This window comes from Papio anubis, chromosome 14, assembly GCF_008728515.1.
Source record: "Papio anubis isolate 15944 chromosome 14, Panubis1.0, whole genome shotgun sequence".
In the NCBI taxonomy this organism is placed as follows: domain Eukaryota; kingdom Metazoa; phylum Chordata; class Mammalia; order Primates; family Cercopithecidae; genus Papio; species Papio anubis.
In genome coordinates, this window is record NC_044989.1 from 49,346,922 (window position 1) to 49,363,069 (window position 16,148).

The 16,148-nt window shown below is 36.5% G+C and overlaps 1 protein-coding gene and 1 long non-coding RNA gene across 2 annotated transcripts in view; one reads left to right on the top strand and one right to left on the bottom strand.

Annotated features, from left to right (window-relative positions):
- The window catches only part of FSHR (follicle stimulating hormone receptor), a 192,910-nt gene that overhangs the window by 94,015 nt on the left and 82,747 nt on the right, over positions 1-16,148 (bottom strand). Inside the window, exon 2 of the mRNA XM_003908645.5 lies at positions 7,694-7,765. Coding sequence (XP_003908694.3) covers positions 7,694-7,765 — 72 coding nt within the window. The remainder of the gene's footprint in view (positions 1-7,693; positions 7,766-16,148) is intronic.
- Positions 3,531-16,148, top strand: part of LOC108581632 — a 35,331-nt gene continuing 22,713 nt past the window's right edge. Inside the window, exons 1-2 of the long non-coding RNA XR_002516635.2 lie at positions 3,531-5,445; positions 5,720-5,901. This is a non-coding gene — a long non-coding RNA (uncharacterized LOC108581632). The remainder of the gene's footprint in view (positions 5,446-5,719; positions 5,902-16,148) is intronic.

The following is a 16,148-nucleotide window of genomic DNA, read 5'->3' on the forward strand; positions in this document are numbered from 1 at the left end:
AGGAAATTAAGAATAAAATTTAAATCTTTCTTAAAACAAATGAAAATGAAAACACAAAATACCAAAACCTGTGGGACAGAGCAAAAGCAGAATTAAGAGGCAAGTTTATAGCATTAACCCCCCATATGAAAAGACAAGAAAGATTTCCCAGCCTCAAATAAACCAATTAACAGTGCAACTCAAGGAACTAAAAAAGCAAGAATGAACCGCACCAAAAATTAGTAGAACAGAAAAATAATAAATATCAGAGCAGAAATAAATGAAATTAACAGTAAAATAATAACACGAGATCAATGAAATAAAAAGTTGCTTTTCTGAAACGATAAGCCAAATGAAACCATTAGCTAGACTAAGAAGAAAAGGGAGAATTCTCAAAATCAGAAATGAAAAACATATACAATCACAGTAGCAGTAGTAGTAACATTGCAGTGGTTACTAAAAAAATACAAAGGATCATTAAAGATTGCTATGAACAAGTATACACCAATAAATTTGAAAACCTGGATATACTCCTAGACATACACAACCCACCAAGATTGAACCAAGAATAAATAGAAAGTCTGAATAGACCAATAATAAGCGAAAAGTTTGAACAGGTAATTGAAAATCTCCCAGTAAAGAAAAGTCCAGGACCAGATGGCTTCACCACTGAATTCTACAGAACCTTTGGAAAATAATTAATACCGATTTTTCTCAAACTGTTCTAAAAATTGAAACAGAGGGAACTCTTTCTAACCCATTCTCATAGGCCAGCATTGCTCAGATACCAGACAAGGACATAACAAAAAAAAAAAAAAAAAAGAAAACATAGGCCAATATTCCTGATGAGGACAGATGCAAAAATCCACAACAAAATCCTAGTAATCCAAAACCAATAAGACATCAAAGAGATAATACAAGAGAATTAAGTGGGATTTATCTGAGAAATGCAAGAATGTTTTAACATATGCAAATTTGTAAACACGATACATTACAGCAACAGAATGAAGGACAAAATTCTTATGGCCATGTCAATAAATATAGAAGAAGCATTTGGTAAAATTTAACATGCTTTCATGATAAAAACTCTCAATTAGGTACAGAAGGAAAGTACCTCATCACAATAAAGGCCATATATGACAGACCTTCAGCTAATATCATATGGACTGAGGGAAAGCTGAAAACTTTTAAGAACTGGAATAATACAATAATTTCCACCATCACAACTCTTATTCAACATAGTATTGAAAGTTCAAACCACAGCAGTTAGGCAAGAGGAAGAAATGAAGGGCATCCAAATTTGAAAAGAGGAAGTCAAATTGTCCCTGTTTTCAAATGACATATATACAGAAAAACTGGCCAGGCACAATGGTTCTTGCTTGTAATCCCAGCACTTTGGGAGGCTGAGGCAGGCGGATCATGAGGTCAGGAGATTGAGACCATCCTGTTCAACATGGTGAAACCCTGTCTCTATTAAAATACAAAAAATTAGCTAGGCATGGTGACACATGCCTGTAGTCCCAACTACTCAGGAGGCTGAGGCGGGGAAATCGCTGGAACCAGGGGGCAGAGGTTGCAGTGAGCAGAGATCGTGCCACTGCACTCCAGCTTGGTGACAGAGTAATACTCCGTCTCCATATCCCCCTCCCACCAAAAAACAAAACCAACCAAACAAAAAACAACCTTTAAGACTGATAAACAAATTCAGTTAAGTCGAAGGATACAAAATCAACCAACAAAAATCAGTAGCATGTCTATCCACTAGCAATAAACTAGTTGAAAAAAAAAAGAAGGCCATTCCATTTACAAAATCTACAAAACAAAACAAAACCCCAGGAATAAATTTAACTCAGGAGGAAAAAGGCCTTTACAGGGGAAACCACAAAACATTCAGGAGATAAATTGAAAAGGATACAAACCAGTGGAAAAACATACCAATCTCATGGATGTGAAGAATTAATATTGTTAAAATGACCTTACTAACTAAAGCAATCTAAAGATTCAATGCAATTACTATCAAAATACCAATGCAGTTCTAGGCACAGTGGCCCATACTTGGAACTCCAGCACTTCGGGTGATTGGTGCAGAATGATCACTTGATTCCAGGAGTTCAGGACCAGGCTGGACAACATAGTGCCCATCTATTTAAGAAAATAAAAAAATAGCTGAGTATGGTGGCACACGCCTGTAGTACTAGTTACTTGGGAGGCTAAGGTAGGAAGGAAGATTGCTTGAGCCCAGGAGTTCGAGGCTGCAGTGAGCCATGATCACACTCCTGCCTAAGACCTTGTCTCTAAAAATTAAAAAAAAATGTAAAAAGCCAACAACAATGCTGTCATTCACAGAAACAGAAAAAAATTATTTAAGCTTGTTTGGGAGGATTTGCTCGGTCTTTTGCCACTGTACCCTGCTTTGAGAAAATCATATCTTGGAAAAACCCTAAATTAAACCAGCTTAATATGAACTGAGTGTTTGCAGTAACAAAAGTTTTCTCTTTTTTTTTTTTTTGAGACGGAAATCTTGCTCTTTCGCCCAGGCTGGACCGCAGTGGCACAATCTCGGCTCACTGCAAGCTCTGCCTCCCGGGTTCACGCCATTCTCCTGCCTCAGCCTCCTGAGTAGCTGGGACTATAGGCGGCCGCCACCGCGCCCTGCTAATTTTTTATATTTTCAGTAGAGACGGGATTTCACCGTATTAGCCAGGATGCTCTCAATATCCTGACCTCGTGATCTGCCCGCCTCAGCCCCCCAAAGTGCTGGGATTACAGGCGTGAGCCACTGCGCCCAGCCAAGTCTTCTGTTTTCAAAGGAAATCTTCATCAGTGCTGTAAATATGTCAAAGACCTATTTGCACTCTGATGTTTCTTGTAGCACTATCCACAATAGCCAAGGTATGGAATCAACTTACATGTTCACAAATAAAGAAATGGATAAAGAAAATGCTATATATATTATATATAATATATATATGTATGTGACACACACAATGGAATACTATTTAGTGATGAAAGGGAGCAAAATTCTACCATTCACAGCAACATAGATAATCTTGGAGGATATTATGTCAAGTGAAATAAGTTAGGCACAGAAAGGGAAATACTACATGTTCTCATTCATACGTGGAAGCTAACAAATTTGACCTCAAAGAAGCAGAGAGTAGAATAGTGGTTACTGGAGGCAGGGAAGTCTATGTGGGAGGGGGTACCCAAATATTGGTTAATAGATATAAAGGTACAGCAAAATAGGAGGAATAAGTTCTAATGTTTTATAGCACTATAGGGCAACTATAATTAACAACAATTTGCTGTGTATTTTCAAATATGTAGAAGAGCAGATTTTGAATGTTTCTGAAACAAAGAGATGATAAATATATGAGGTGTGAGATATGATCATTACCGAATGTATATATGTATCAAAATAGTACACTATATTCAATTATTTTACAATTATTTTGTGTTGCAATTATTATAAATATGTACAATTATGTGTCAATCAAAAATTATAAAAGAAAAAAGGAAAAAAAAACTGTGGAACAATAACAAAAAGAAAAAAGTGGTAAGGCATGAGGAGTTGTGTGTGTGTGTGTGTGTGTGTGCGCGTGCATGCCTGGTGGGGCAAATATGGAAGATGACATCATTTATGAATTTAGAAAATGTTACTCTATGATGAAAAAGGATGAGGGAGAGGGAAGATCATGCTGGTAAATGGGGACAGCACAAGCTGAAGGCTGTTGCAGTTACACAAGTGCTCTGGTTTAAATGTTTTTTTCCTCCCCAAATTTCCTATTCAAACTCAATCTCCACTCCAACTTTGGGAAATGTGGCCTTTTGAGAGTGGTTTAGGGCCCACACCACAAGGGCCTCATCCTTATGAAGAGATTAATGTTGCCATTTAAAAGGGCTTGTGGGAGTGGGTTCTCTCTCTTCTGCCATGTAGGGACATGTTTGTCCCCTTTTGCCCTTCCACCTTCCACCATGTGAGGACTCAGCAAGAAAGCCCTCACCAGATGCTGGAGCCTTGATTTTGGACTTTCAAGTCTCCATAACTGTGAGAAAATAAATTTCTGTTCCTTGTAAGTTATCTAGTCTGCAGTATTTTCTTATAGCAGCAGAAATGGACTAAGATACCAAGGAAAGATTGTGGTAGCTGGAGAAAGAGATGAGTAGATAGGTTAGAGGTGTAACAAGAAGGTAAAAACAACAGGATCTGGTGTTATACTTCAGTATGAAGTTTCTAAATTCTGATCTTGGCTTTAAAGAATAATCAAGGGATCTGAGAAACTGTAAATTCTGAGTACAATCTGATAAATGTGCTGTTAATATTATGAATACAGGGTTATGGTTTGGAAGAACTTGGAAAGTTCTGGAAAAGCTCTGTAGAAAAGTAAGCTTTTCATCTGGTCCCTGAATGACAAGCAGGATTTTATGAAGTGAAATTTTAGACAGAGGGACAGCATCTACATAAGAACAGTGTGAAAGTATATTTTGTTCATTTGTTTATTTGTCGATTCATTCCCCTGCAATTATTTTTGATCCCTTTATGTGCCAGACATTGTCCAAAGAACAAGCTGTCACATTCTAAATATGCAATATGATGTCTGGTAATAATAGTGCTTGGGGAATAGAAAATTGTTCCACCTGGTGAGAGTGTAAGGTACACAGTACATATGGTGGGAGATCAAGGGTTTTGATTCCTGTGCCAGGAACTTATGACTTAAGTCTGTAGCGAGAAGGATCCCTAGAAGTTCTTCTGCAAGAGAATTTGAACAGTGCAAGTCTGGCAGCAGAGTGGCAGGAAGATTGGAGCTGGGATAGGCATAGAAGCTTCATACAGTAGGCTATGTAGTGCTGATGAGACTTTGGGTCTAATAGCAACAGGAATGAGAAGAGGGCTGGATATCAGAGTACATCTGAGAGGCAGTCAGTAGGACTGGAAGAGCACCTTGGCATAAGGGATAGAGAATGCACCCGAGTCAAGGGAGACTGGATTTTCCTTGTTTGGGAACCTGGGCAGATGGTGACATTATTCACTGGGCAATATGGGAAGATGAGAAATTTAAAAATAAAGATAAGCTAGTTCTGAATATGTTGAATTTCAGGTATTTGCAGTTCACTCAAATTTAGATGTTTAGGCATCTTTCCAATTCAAAACAAGAATTATGACCTCACAAGAGAGGTGGAGGTTGCAGATGAAAGTTTAGGAACCCTGGTAATAAGACATTATCTGACAACTGGTCATTTGAGGGTAGAGCTAGAAGAAAAGAAAATGGCCAAAAATAGAGCCCTAGAATACCTAAATTTTTGAAGGGCAGTTGAAGAACAAGAGAGATGAAGAGAACTGGATATGGAGCAATCTGGGAGGTTAATAGGGAGGCAGGAGAGTGTGGTATCCCAGAAGTTAAGTGGGGAAGGGGCATTGAGGAGAATGACATTAATGATTAATGAAATTTAAAGACTACATATAAGGTAAGTAGAAGAGGATAAAGTAGAAGTCATTGGATCTTGTAGCGATGGTATTTTTGAGATCTTCAATAGAGTAATTTAATAGTGTTGAAGAATTTTTGGCCAAATAGTGAGTGGGCAGGCTAAGAAGTGATTGAAAAGAGAGGATAGAGAGGTAGTGAATGTAGGCAACTCTTTCAACACAGTGGTCTTGATGGGGAAGAGAGAAAAAGGTAGCATAATAGGAAGGTGTAATTTATACAGAAAACTTTTCTTTTATTCTTTCCAATATGGATAGGTGAAAGTTGGTCACATGTGCAGAATGAATGAAAAGGACTTTGTGATTTGCGGAGAGGGAGATACTGAAGAAAAAGCCAATATTTATTAAGTTCAGGAAACTGATTAACAACTAGAAGAACACAAGTGAAGGAGATAAGTCTGGAAAGGAGATGAGAACTTCTTGGTGACCAAGAGTGTAAGGTGAGACAATGGACAAAGGTGAGCACGGAGACTGAGGAATACCCAAGTCTCCTCAGGTTCAGTTCAGTGCTGGGCCCTCTGCTAGAAAATGCTTTGAAGCCTTTTGGTATATAAAAAAAAAAAGACCAATTTTATTCTGGCATATCACTGTGTCAGTTCAGGCTGATTAATGAAGACATGAGGTAAAAATGTACAACTGTGTCTGGGCAAGTTGTGTTACTGAGCCAGCTGCTGTGTCTCTTGGATTGTTGCTCTGTCAGCTCAGCTCAACCATTCATATTGTCACAGGAAGGTCTTGCTTGAGGCTGACTACCCAATGAGGGGTCATTCATTGCTGGATTAAACTTGATTAAAGTAGCTTATTTGTGACATCTGAAATGCCTGTCTTTAGAATTCTATGAACTTATAGTGATGTTTAGGGACACAGGGATATCCAATAGTCATTTCGTCTACATTAACTCCAGGCAAGGGAATGGTGAATTCATCCAGGAATACATCTTGAGCACAAAGCTCGCCAACTCTACTGTTTCCCTGGTTTCCTTGGTGAACTCTGTTCAGGTTTGTGTCCCCATCTTCTAATCCCTGTGATAGTTGAATGTCCTCAGTGAGGTAAACCCGGAAGATTACAGGTCTTAAATTGGGCTCTCCTCCAACATGGGGATAGAAATTGGAAATCACATAAGCCCCTTTTAAAAACTCCTCTCTTAATACACAGAGGAGGAAACCAAGGCCCTGAAAGGTAAAATGCTTTAATCAAGGTTATGCAGTAATTTTATATTAAAACTAACACTGAAACCAGGATTCTGACCACCCTCCTTTAAGCAGGTGGCTTAATTGCTGGAACATAATGACATCTTCTATACTTTGTGATTCTTTTGTTAATGGATTCCTTTTTTGCTTCTTCAAACTCCAGGAAGTACTATTCTTAAAGGGATATAAAATAACCAAAAAGATAAATTTAATGACTTCAAGAAAGAAACACATGAACTAAAGGTTTTCTTTCTTGCCTTGCTTTCATTCCCTTCTGTATATACTCTGTCTATTCATTGCTATACTCACTGGTGTTAAAGTCATGAATCCTGCCTGTCTCACCGCAGAGAAGAATGTATTTCCCCGGCCCTGAATGCCCAGGAGGTGGTACCAAGAGCCTTAAAAGGGAGGGAGGATTACTTTAAGTGTGGGAGGATTTGCTCTGCCTTTTACTACTGCATCCTCATGTCTTCGAAAAACTCTAAATTAAACTAGCCCCCAATGTGAACTGAATGTCTGCAGTAACAAAGGGGGCTTCTCTTCAAAGGAAATCTTAATCAGTGCTGTAAACTTTTCTAGTACTTTGAAATGTTTATATATCAATTACTACTGGCCTGCATATATACCTTGGAAACAAGAAGTCTAGAGAATCTCTACAGCATAAATGTTAAGTCCTGCTGTCAATTAAAAATTAATCATAAATAGTAGAAAGTATCTTTGAAAGAGATTGGATGTCTGCAGAAAAACAAGAGGCTTTGGTGTATGAAAATTCCATTCACAGGTACTCTGGGAGCAACCCCTTATTTGAGAAATGACAAAAATTGCTTGGATTGCTCTTTTGCTCATTTCAATGGCCTCACTGAAAGACTCCACACTATCATTTAGGAACCATAATAACACAATAAAATGTGAGGAGATGCAGAAAGTTTGGCTGACCATGTCAGTTCGGCTACTAAGTGCAGATAATCATACTAGATGTGGTCTGAAGTTACTCCCTATAGCCCCCTTGAGGCATTGACTCACAGCAGTGCCAGGTACATACATTTTCTCCAGGTCCCCAAATCCTGAAAATGCACCTTTTTGGATGACTCGAAGCTTGGTGAGGACAAACCTCCTGCAAAGAGAGTAGAAATAAAATATCACAACCTATTTATTAATAAGTAATTGAGTTGCTAATGTATTAATATCAGCAAACAGCTAACATATACTAAGTGCTTGCCATAAAGTAATGTTGAAATTGCTTTTACATTCTCTCGTTTCATCCTGTCTACAAGTAGTGATACTGGCACTATTAGTCTTTCCATTTTGCATAAGGAAACTAGAGTTTAGGGAGAATAAAAAACTTACCCAGGGTCACATGGCTGATACATGACAGAGATGGAATATGAACCTTTCTTGTTCCCACTATCCTATGTTGCCTTCTGTAGCCCTGTGTGAGGCCTGTTCTCTTTCTCTACTCCAACCCCCATTACCTCTTCCTTTATTGTCATTCTCAGCTGACCTTGACTCCTATTCCAAGATGAAAATGAAATCAATAGAAGAAAATGTCCTTATGCTTTCACGGGGCTCACTGCCTGATCAACCTGCCTGCACCTGTGCTTTACACACAAACTGTCCAGGGTCCTAAGAATAGCTTCTCCAGTATACACTAGGTCTCTTTCCCTCTCTGCTAGTCTCAGTAACCACTATGACAATTTTCCACTTTCTTAGACACATTTCATTCACCTTTTCCCCCTTCTTTCCTGGATTCTGCTTACTAATATAAAAACATGCCATAATGTCTCTCATCTAAAAAAAGTCTTCTCTTAACCTCAGCTGCCTTCAGCTTTTGCCATTTTCTTCTGCTCAAAATATTTGTCTCACGCTTGCCTCAAAATTTCTTCCAATGGCTCCTCATTGCACTAAGGGAGAAATCAAAGTTGTTTACAAAGGCCTTCAGTGCCCTACAAGAGCTTTCTGCTCTTTATTTCCATAGACCCTGCATTCTCAATTTTGACAACTATCCTTTGATCATCCTGGTCTTGTCACAGCATCCTCTAGCAATTCCTTGAACATGCCAGGTTCTTTCTGGCTTAATGTTTCCACATTTGCAGTTCTTTCTGTTTGGAACATTTCTCTCCCAGATATCCTCATGGGTTGTTATCTCAGAACCCCATGTGCTCAAATGTTACCATTTTAGTGAAGCTTTCCCTAACCACCTATTTAAAATGATAATCTCCCAAACTTGGCCCAGACCCTCTTTCCCGCTGCTTCAATTTTTCTTCATAGCAATTCTGACATGTTATATCTTCAGTTTATTTGTGTATCCATTTATTTGTTTCTTCCTCATAACTAGAATTCAAGCTCCATGAGGGCAAAAATGTTTGCCTGATTTGTTATGATTGTATATTAAATGCCTAGAGCAGTGCTTAACATGATAGATGGTCAATAAATATTTGAATGACTGAATTGAATGGCTGTTGAGCACTCTGAAAATTCTAGGTTTGAGGTTGAAGTTACAGTTGACCCTTTGAAAATCTTTATAAGAAGAATATGATTCTTTCCCCAGCCTTCTTCCCTCTGGCTTTTTCTTGCTTTGTAACTGATTAATAGGGATTTGGTTTTCTTTTGTCTTTAACACATCCTTTTATAAGGCAGTCTGTGAGGAGGAATTATAATTAAATACCATGGACTTGGATAGTTTCATAAATATTTTATTGTTTTAAACTTCTATTATTTATTGGTGTTAGTGAAATTTCTGTTTCAGACAGAGCTGCTACTCAGGCAATCAGGTCTTTTCTTTCACCTTGTTTGTGCTTGGCTGCTAGGTGTACCAACCCTATGGTGAGGAATCAGAGAGAACCTTGTGTGCTATTGCTGCCCTGGAGGAGTTTATATACTTGCTGTGAAGGCAATACCAGAAACCTTGAAATTGCCAGAAAACAGTTGAGGGCTACAGTTGATATAATAGCAATAAATTCTTTACAAGGATTAAGATGAGAAAGATCCCAAAGTACACAAATATATAACAGAAATACTGTCAAGAGTAGACGAATTTTGAACCCAAGCCTCAAAAATATTAGATCATACTAAAAGCATTGTCTTTATTAAGCCATTTAAATAAAAGGTGATTTAATTTAAGATAACAAAAGATTATCTAATTCTAGAATATCCATGCAAAATGAATCGAAGTTAGCTCAACACCCTACCTTAATTGTACTCACAACCTTAGTTAATACGTACAAGTTCCTTTTGTTCCTATTTAACGCAGGACAGAATAATGATGAAAATAAACCAATAAAGGAAGGTAATAAAGTTGCTTTAAACTACTCAACACTCTAAAAGTTTCAAGGAAATTGAAACATTAAAGTAAAATATTAATTAATGAGATGCATGGAGACTGTGGTCTTGAATAACAAACTCTATTTAAGAACGTCAACTAGAAAGCATTTGATTCAGCCCCAGTAGTGTGCATGTTTTTCTAAAATTTTCAAGGACTATGTCTGTATTAAGTGGTTCAAGCTTATTAACATAATTAAATATTTTTGACACTTAAAATCTTCATTGACCTCTGTTTCCTGAAATGTTATAAACAAGATAATCTGAAGATATTTTCACGAAAAATTACCCAGAAGTCTTCTATAAAACATTACAAATATTATTTTAAATGCATAGTAGAGCTTGCAAGGATATGAGAAATCCCCAGAGGCTCAAAGTAAAGCAGCTGAATACCAGATGGAACCCTGAGCAGTGGTGAATGCAAACCAGAATTCTAAGAAGGTAAACTAAAACCAAGGTACCCTGGGGGAGTTTGTGAACTTGGAGGCTAAGGGATTTACATCTTGATACCAAACTGGCACATGAGATGAAATGTGGAGGATGGAATATAAAGATACATTTTCGTCTCATACACGTTCTGGAAAGGTATAGAAAATGGAGAACCAACAATTTAAATTACAATGAAATAACATCCAGAAATCTTTCATAACTTATAAAAGATATAAATCCTCAGATCCAGAGATCTCAACAAATCCCAGGGAGGAAAACACAAATCCACTGCCAGACATCTATAAATTAAAACTGTAGAGCCATTAAAGAAGATATTTTAAATGCAAGTGGAGGGGAAAAGATAGACTACCTTCAAATAAAAAATAATTAGAAAACCTTGTAAAAATGTCTTCAAAATTATTAGATTAATGCCAATTTAAAATTGTACAATGTAGAAAATTACTCAAATGTGAGGGTAAAATAAAATTACTTCAGAACAAATTTAATTAGCTATGAATAAACTTCTAGAAAAATAATTTCTTTAAAGGATAAGAAAATTTAATCCAGGAGGAAGGCACAAAATGCAAGAAGGAATAGTGAATGAAGAAATTAGTGTTTCTTATTGAATAGGTGAGTGTCTTAGTTCATTTGTGTTGCTATAAAGTAATACTTGAAACTAAGTAATTTATAAAGAAAAGCTTTATTTCACTTATGGTTCTGCAGGCTGTGCAAGAAGCATGGCATCAGCAACTGCTTCTGGCGAGGGCCTCAGAAAGCTTCCACTCATGGCAGTAGGGGAAGGAGAATGGGCATCACATGGCAATAGATGAAGGATGAGGAAGGGAAGGGAGATGCCAGGCTCTTTTCAACAATCAGCTCTTGTGAAAACTAATAGAGTGAGAATTCACTCATTACTGTAAGGATGGCACCAAGCCGCTTATGAGGGATCTGCCCCCATGACACAGTCACCTCCCACTAGGTCACATTTTCAACACTGGATATTAAATTTCAACATGAGATTTGCAGGAAACAATTATAAGTGGGTTGTCATAATGGCTAGAAGCCCCACCAAGTCAATAAAGAACACTAAAAACATATTGACCAAGAACTAGGTTACAAAGAAAATTAGTATTAAAAAATTACTTTCTTTGGTGATGATGCAATTAAATTACTTAGAAATCAGTAATAAATATAATTAATTCTCCTCTTCCAGTACATATACACCCATGTGGAAAAACCAAAAGCAAAGCGAAGCAAACCAACCAACCAAACAAACACACACCCTTTTAAGTCATACATGGGTCAAAGAAGAAATCACAATTATAATTAGGAATTATTTGGATTGACCTACAATGAAAATACAACATATTAAACTCATGGGATATAGGTAAATTGCTACCTATAACAGAAATTTATAGATTTAAATTATTGTACCAGAAAGGAAAACAAAAAATTAGATTAAAAATTAATGAGCTAAGCTTCCAATGCAAAAAACTACTAAAAGAAAAATAGAATTGCGGAAACAGAAAATTATGAACCCAATAATTTTTATTCCATTTTTTGCTAGAACTTAAACTTGGAAGTTGTTTAATAAGAAACATTGGTAAAATCAAAGACTGTTGATAGAGATGTTCGAGGAGGTAAACATTAAGTTAGACATTATAATTTCATATTAGATACAGCTTAAGTTTAGCCTACACTACTATGCTATTTTGCAATTATAAGGTTAAGTTTCTCTTTGAGTTTATTGCTAACATGGGTAAGGAGCTTTCTACTAGTAGCAAAGGGTTTACTAAAATGGTTTCATGGACTCTTATAATTTTAACACTGAAAGTGATTGTTATAGAGAACTACACTTATTTGAGTGTTTACTGAAGAAATCTGGATTTACCACTTAACATTGTAAACTCTGCTTATTATAGAAGGCTTATTTTAACCAGCAACCTTCTGATAATTCACTATGACTTTGTTGATCTAGTTCTAATTAACAAATTCAGAAGGTATGTGTACATTTCCTTTAAATCAGAAACATGGGTAAAGGCATTATATTTGATAAATTTTCATTTTAGAAATAAAGTAAATGAGAGTATAATAAAGTTTAGAATACTTTGCACCACAATTAACATCTTATTGTTGCTTTCACATTTCCCACTCAGAACTAGAACAAGACAAGAATGCCCACTCTTACTAGTTTTATTCATAATTGTACTGGAAGTTCTAGTCAGAGCAAGTAGGCAAGAGAAAGAAATAAAGGTCATCCAAATTGGAAAAGAAGACGGCAAATTGTCCCTGCTTGCAGATTACATGATCTTATATATAGAAAAACCTAAAGACTCTATCAACAACCTCTTAGAACTGATAAATGAATTAAATAAAGTTGTGGGATAAAAAAATTAATATACAAAATCAGTAGAATTTCAATACATAAACAACATGCTGGCTGAAAGAGAAATCAAGAAGGCAATCTCGTTTACAATAGCTACAAAAAATACCCAGGAATAAATTTAACCAAAGACATGAAAGACCTCCACAAGGGAAACTACAAAACACTAATGAAAGACATTAGAGAAGATACAAATGTAAAGACATCCCATAGTCATGGATCAGAATAATTAATATTGTTAAAATGACTATACTACCTAAAGCAATCTACAGATTCAATGCAATCCCTATCAAAATGGCAATGACATTCTTGATAGAAATAAAAAAATCTTAACATTTTATGGAACCACAAAAGATACTGAATAACCAAAGCATTCTAAGCAAAAAGAGCAAAACTATATGCATCACATTCTCAGACTTCAAAATATACTACAAAGCTGTAGTAACCAAAACAACAAGGTATTGGCACAAAAATAGACACATAGACCAGAAGAACAGATTAGAGAACCCAGGAATTAATCCATGTATTGACATCCAACTAATTTTTGACAAAGGTGTCAAGAACACTCTGGGGAAAGGACAGTCTTTTCAATAAAGGCTGCTGGGAAAATCGTATATCCCTATGCAGAAGAATGAAACTATACTCCCACTTCTCATTCTATATAGAAATGACCTCAAAATGAATCAGATACCTAAATGTAAGACCTGAAATGATAAAACTACTAGAAGAAAATGTAGAAGTGCTTCAGAGCATTGGTCTGGACAAAGGTTTTCTGAGTAAAACTTCAAAAGCACAGGAAACAAAAGGAAAAATAAATGGGATTATATCAAATCAAAAAGTTTCTTCATAGTAAAGAAAACAACCAACAGAATGAAAAGATAACCTATAGAATGGGAGAAAATATTAGCCAGCTACTCATTTGACAGAGTAACTCAAACATATCAACAGCAAAAAAACCCAGCAAATCACCACCAACAGAAAAGTTGCTTAAGAAAATAAGCAAATGATCTGAACAGACATTTCCCAAAAGAAGACATATAAATGACCAGCAAATATATAAAAACATGTTCCTTAATCATCAGGAAAGTGCAAATTAAAACCACAATGAGATACTGTCTTACCAAAATTAGGATGGCTATCCTCAAAAGGACAACAAAATAACAAATGTTGGTGAGGATGAAGAGAAAAGGGAACATTTAAATTCTGTTGTTGGGAAAGTAAACTAGTAGAGACACTATAAAAAACAGTATGAAGGTTCATCAAAAAATGCAAATAGAGCTACCATATGATCCAGCAATCCTGCTACTTGGAATTTACCCCAAAAGAAAGGAAATTACTATATCAAAGAGACATCAGCCGTGCGTGGTGGCTCATGCCTGTAATCCCAGCACTTTGGGAGGCCAAGGGGGGCGGATCACGAGGTCAAGAGATCAAGACCATCCTGGCTAACAAGATGAAACCCCATCTCTACTAAAAATACAAAAAAAAAAAAAATTAGCTGGGCGTGGTGGCAGGCGCCTGTAGTCCCAGCTACTCGGGAGGCTGAGGCAGGAGAATGGTGTGAACACAGGAGGCAGAGCTTGCAGTGAGCCGAGATTGCACCACTGCACTCCAGCCTGGGCAACTGAGCGAGACTCCGTCTCAAAAAAAAAAAAAAAAGAAAAGAGACATCTACACTTCCATGTTTATTGCAGCACTACCCCAATAGCCAAGGTGTGGAATCAACCTAGTTGTCCAACAACAGATGAATGGATAAAGCAAATGTGGTATATATACATAATGGAATACTATTTAGTCACAGAATAAAATCCTTAGCCATAGAATAAAATCCTGTCATTTGCAGAAACATGGGTGGAATCGGAGGACATTATGTTAAATGAAACAAGCCAGGGACAGAAAGTTGAACACTATATATTCTCACTAATATATCAAAGCTAGAAAAAGTTGATCTCATAGAAGTACAAAGTGTAGCAGAGGATACTAGAGGCTGGGAAGGGTATGGGGAAGAGAAGGATGAGGAGAGATTTGTTAAAGGATACAAAATTATAGTTAGATAGGAAGAATAATTGCTAGTGTTCTATATCACTGTAGGATGACTATAGTTAACAATATATAATTTCAAATAAAAAAGAAGGATATTGACATTCCCAACACAAATAAATGAAAAATGTTTGAGATGATGGGTATGCTAATCACTCTGTTCTGATCACTTTACATTATATGCATTGAAACATCACTATGTTCCCCATAAATATGTAAAATTATTATTTGTAAATTATAAAAAATAAAATAAAAATCACATTGCAAGACTTAAATTTGCAATTTAAAGAGAAACCTAAAAGAGTAGAAAGAAAGAATAAAGATAAGAAAAAAATGAATTAAAAATAACAATAAAGAGGATCAACAATACCAAAAGCTAGTTCTTTGGAAAGATTAAGACTAGAAAGAATATTTGTTCATAATCAGCAAAGAGTAAAAACTGAGAGAGAATAAAAGCCCCCAAACAATTAGAGGCCTGAAAGATGGCACTTAACTATGGATATAACAGATTTAAATTAGAGAACTCTAAGAACAATTTTATAACATTACTTTTTTTTTTCTTTTGAGACAGTTTTGCTCTGTCACCCAGGCTGGAGTGTAGTGGCATAATAATGGCTTATTGCAGCCTTGACTTCCTGGGCTTAATTGATCCTGCCTCTCAAGCAGCTGAGACTACAGCATGCACCACCACACCTGGCTGACTTTTGTTTTTGTTTGTTTGTGTTTTTTTGGTAGAGACAGGGTTTTGCCATGTTGCCCAGGCTGGTCTTCAACTCCTGAACTAGAGTGATCCACCTGTCTTGACTTCCCAAAGTGCTGGGATTACAGGCATGAGATATCACACCTAGACTAACAGATTTGAAAAATCAGAAAACATAGATAATTTTTACAGAAATATATGCTTACAAAAATTGATGCATGAAGATATAGAAAAGTGAATAAATCTGTAATTATTAACAAATTGGGTTGGTAATTTAACAGCTGTCCACTAAAAAATAAGGTCAGTACCATATGATGTTAGAAGTAAATTCTACCCCTTCAAAGGAACAAAAAAATCCCAATCTTATGTAAACTATTCCACAGACTAGTGTATTAGTCCCTTTTCACACTGCTGATAAAGACATACCCAAGACTGGGCAATTTACAAAAGAAAGAGGTTTAATAGGACTTACAGTTCCATGTGGCTGGGAAGGCCTCACAATCATGGCAGAAGGCAAGGAGGAGCAAGTCACATCCTACATGGATGGCAGCAGGCAAAGAAAGAGAGCTTGTGCAGGGGAACTCCTCTTTTTAAAATCATCAGATCTCATAAGACTTAGTCACTATC